Source organism: Eimeria mitis, genomic scaffold (assembly GCF_000499745.2).
Source record: "Eimeria mitis Houghton genomic scaffold, Emh_scaff833, whole genome shotgun sequence".
Classification (NCBI taxonomy): Eukaryota; Apicomplexa; class Conoidasida; order Eucoccidiorida; family Eimeriidae; genus Eimeria; species Eimeria mitis.
This window is the reverse complement of record NW_013576126.1, coordinates 8,507-10,890: the sequence shown is the minus strand read 5'-3', so window position 1 is coordinate 10,890 and position 2,384 is coordinate 8,507. Positions and strand designations below refer to the sequence as shown.

The following is a 2,384-nucleotide window of genomic DNA, read 5'->3' as shown; positions in this document are numbered from 1 at the left end:
TCTCACGACAGTTCGCGTACAGCGTGGGTTGCGATCTCCTGTACTCAAATGGTGCTGTTGTTTTCGTCGAGATTCCTTCTGTAGCTGGTACTAACAGGGCTACAGGTGCACGTGGCGGCGGGGTGCTTATGCACATCTGGGGCCTCTGCAACGGGTTCTCTGTTTCTGCTTCCCTAGTTGCATTTCATTTAGCGGGACTCTCATTTAATGTGTATCTGTCTGCTTGTCTGTCGCGTGTGAGAGATGTTGGGCCAATTACTACTATTGTGTCTTTGGAGCCGTCTGCCTGTCTGCATCTTTGCAGTCCGTCTTGTACTTCCCGGCGGACCCCCCGAACCGTCTTTTCCAGACAGGTCCTCTGGAGAGTGGGGTTTCTCTGCTGTCTCGTCGTGTGCTCGTGAAGAAGAGCGCCACGGATCTTCTTCCTAAGTGGCTTTGGTTCCTCCGAGGGATCATAGACTGCGAGGACCTCCCCCTGAACGTCAGCAGAGAGCACATGCAAGATTCTGTGCTGCAGCGCAAGCTGTCTACAGTCGTCGTTAAGCGCATCCTCAGGTTCCTCAACGACCAGGTAAGCCTCAGCGAATATGCCTCTTCAAGTTACTTCACCTGCAGCCACCACAAAGCAACCCCTTCAGGGCTCGTACAGCCTGCCTCAGAGACGTCTAGTATTCCCATACGACTGCGAAGGGAAATAGTAGATCTCTGTATATCAGGGGGCTACTTTGCCCTTAGANTAGTATTCCCATACGACTGCGAAGGGAAATAGTAGATCTCTGTATATCAGGGGGCTACTTTGCCCTTAGATGCATTTGTTTAACGCATCCAGGATGAATAGCAAAGACGTACAAGAGCGATTATGCCAGCAGGGGCTAAAAGTGCCCCCAGAGTCTCAGACATCGTTTCTCCGCCATGTGCCACTGGTGGAACCGTATACCCAGTAGATCGCCCAGGGGTATTCTGGAGTGGCACTGTGTACATGGCTAATTCAGTATCAAATGATGACATCTGCGATTCCCGGCGAACCCGTGCAGGCGTTTTCACTGACATGCTGATGTTATTTTGCTCTTTGGGAGGGCAGCGACTTTGTTTTGTGCTGTGTGGGCCTGCAGATGAAATCAGACCCTGCGAAGTATCAGAAGTTTTACCAGAAGTACTCTCAAAACATAAAAGAAGGCGTCTTGGAGGATGCACACAGTGGCAGCACCTACAAAGACATGTTGCTGCCTCTCCTTCGGTGAGGCCTTACCTGCTCGAAGGGGGCTGAGGCGTTTCTTGCTTGGAAGGGAATGAGTGTGGATTGCATGCTTTTCCTCTGTGGCATTTTTGTGCTTTCGATAGAAGAGAACTAGCTCTTTTCCTGTATACCCTCTCTATCCAGCTGGCTGTCTGCTGTCGGCCCCTTTTCCGCGACATGTGTCAACACTTTGCGCTGTGCGCTTTGGTCAAACACTTGCCAGCGTCTCATCATGAGTGACCATGATGAGGGACGCTAGCAAGTGTTTGACCAAAGCACACATTTACAGGAACATGGGGTCCGTTGGGGAGTTGATATGTTGTTCTGTCCTTGATTTCGTCTCAGCATGCGGCTGGGTGCTTCGTATTTGTTCCCCATATATTACAGCATTGGCGTGNTCCTTGATTTCGTCTCAGCATGCGGCTGGGTGCTTCGTATTTGTTCCCCATATATTACAGCATTGGCGTGCGCTCACCTGTTGCATCGCAGGTTTGAATGCTCTTCTGAGGAGGCTGGCAAGATGATTACTTTAGACGAATACCTCGAGAAAATGCCAGCAAAACAGAAACACCTTTACTACTACTGCTGCTCAGATAGAACGGTATGCGGTTTCTCAAGGGACCATCCTCTGTATCTCAATCAAGGAAGCATGGAGGACTCTTCGCCCGATGCGAACGAGCAGTGACACGAATTATAGTAGGAGTATTAAACCGTATACCGTTGTACGCAAATTCCAGGAGCACGCTAGAGCAAACAGCTGCTGTGCGGTGTCTGGGTGCTGGCAGACGGCGCTTTCCTCTCCCTACATGGAGCAGTATGTCGCGAAGGGCCGCCCCGTGATCTTGATGACGGCGGACATCGATGAGTTCCTGGCGATGAATCTCTCCGTGAGACTTTAGCACATTTCTAGCTGGCTTGTGCTTTTCCTCGTAACATATATATTCTACCTTCAACGTCTGTAGTTCTTGTGGTGACTGCTGCTGTGCGGACACAACTTCGCTTTGTGTACACTGCCGCTCACTCCACACTCCCACTTCCCACGCTTTTATGTACCTCACCTAGCCTATGCGCGCACAGCGTATTCGCCTTGAGATAGAAAATGCTTGGGCTGTCGAGCCTGTGGGCCCCGCAGGAGTACAAGGGGAAA

The 2,384-nt window shown here is 50.9% G+C and overlaps 1 protein-coding gene across 1 annotated transcript in view; it reads left to right on the top strand.

Annotated features, from left to right (window-relative positions):
* EMH_0023340 (heat shock protein 90, putative) overlaps nucleotides 1–2,384 on the top strand; it is a gene marked incomplete at both ends in the record, with an annotated part of 6,581 nt that overhangs the window by 3,073 nt on the left and 1,124 nt on the right. The window contains 4 exons of the mRNA XM_013502118.1: nucleotides 305–571; nucleotides 1,113–1,237; nucleotides 1,727–1,838; nucleotides 2,023–2,124. Of these exons, the coding sequence (XP_013357572.1) occupies nucleotides 305–571; nucleotides 1,113–1,237; nucleotides 1,727–1,838; nucleotides 2,023–2,124 (606 nt within the window). The remainder of the gene's footprint in view (nucleotides 1–304; nucleotides 572–1,112; nucleotides 1,238–1,726; nucleotides 1,839–2,022; nucleotides 2,125–2,384) is intronic.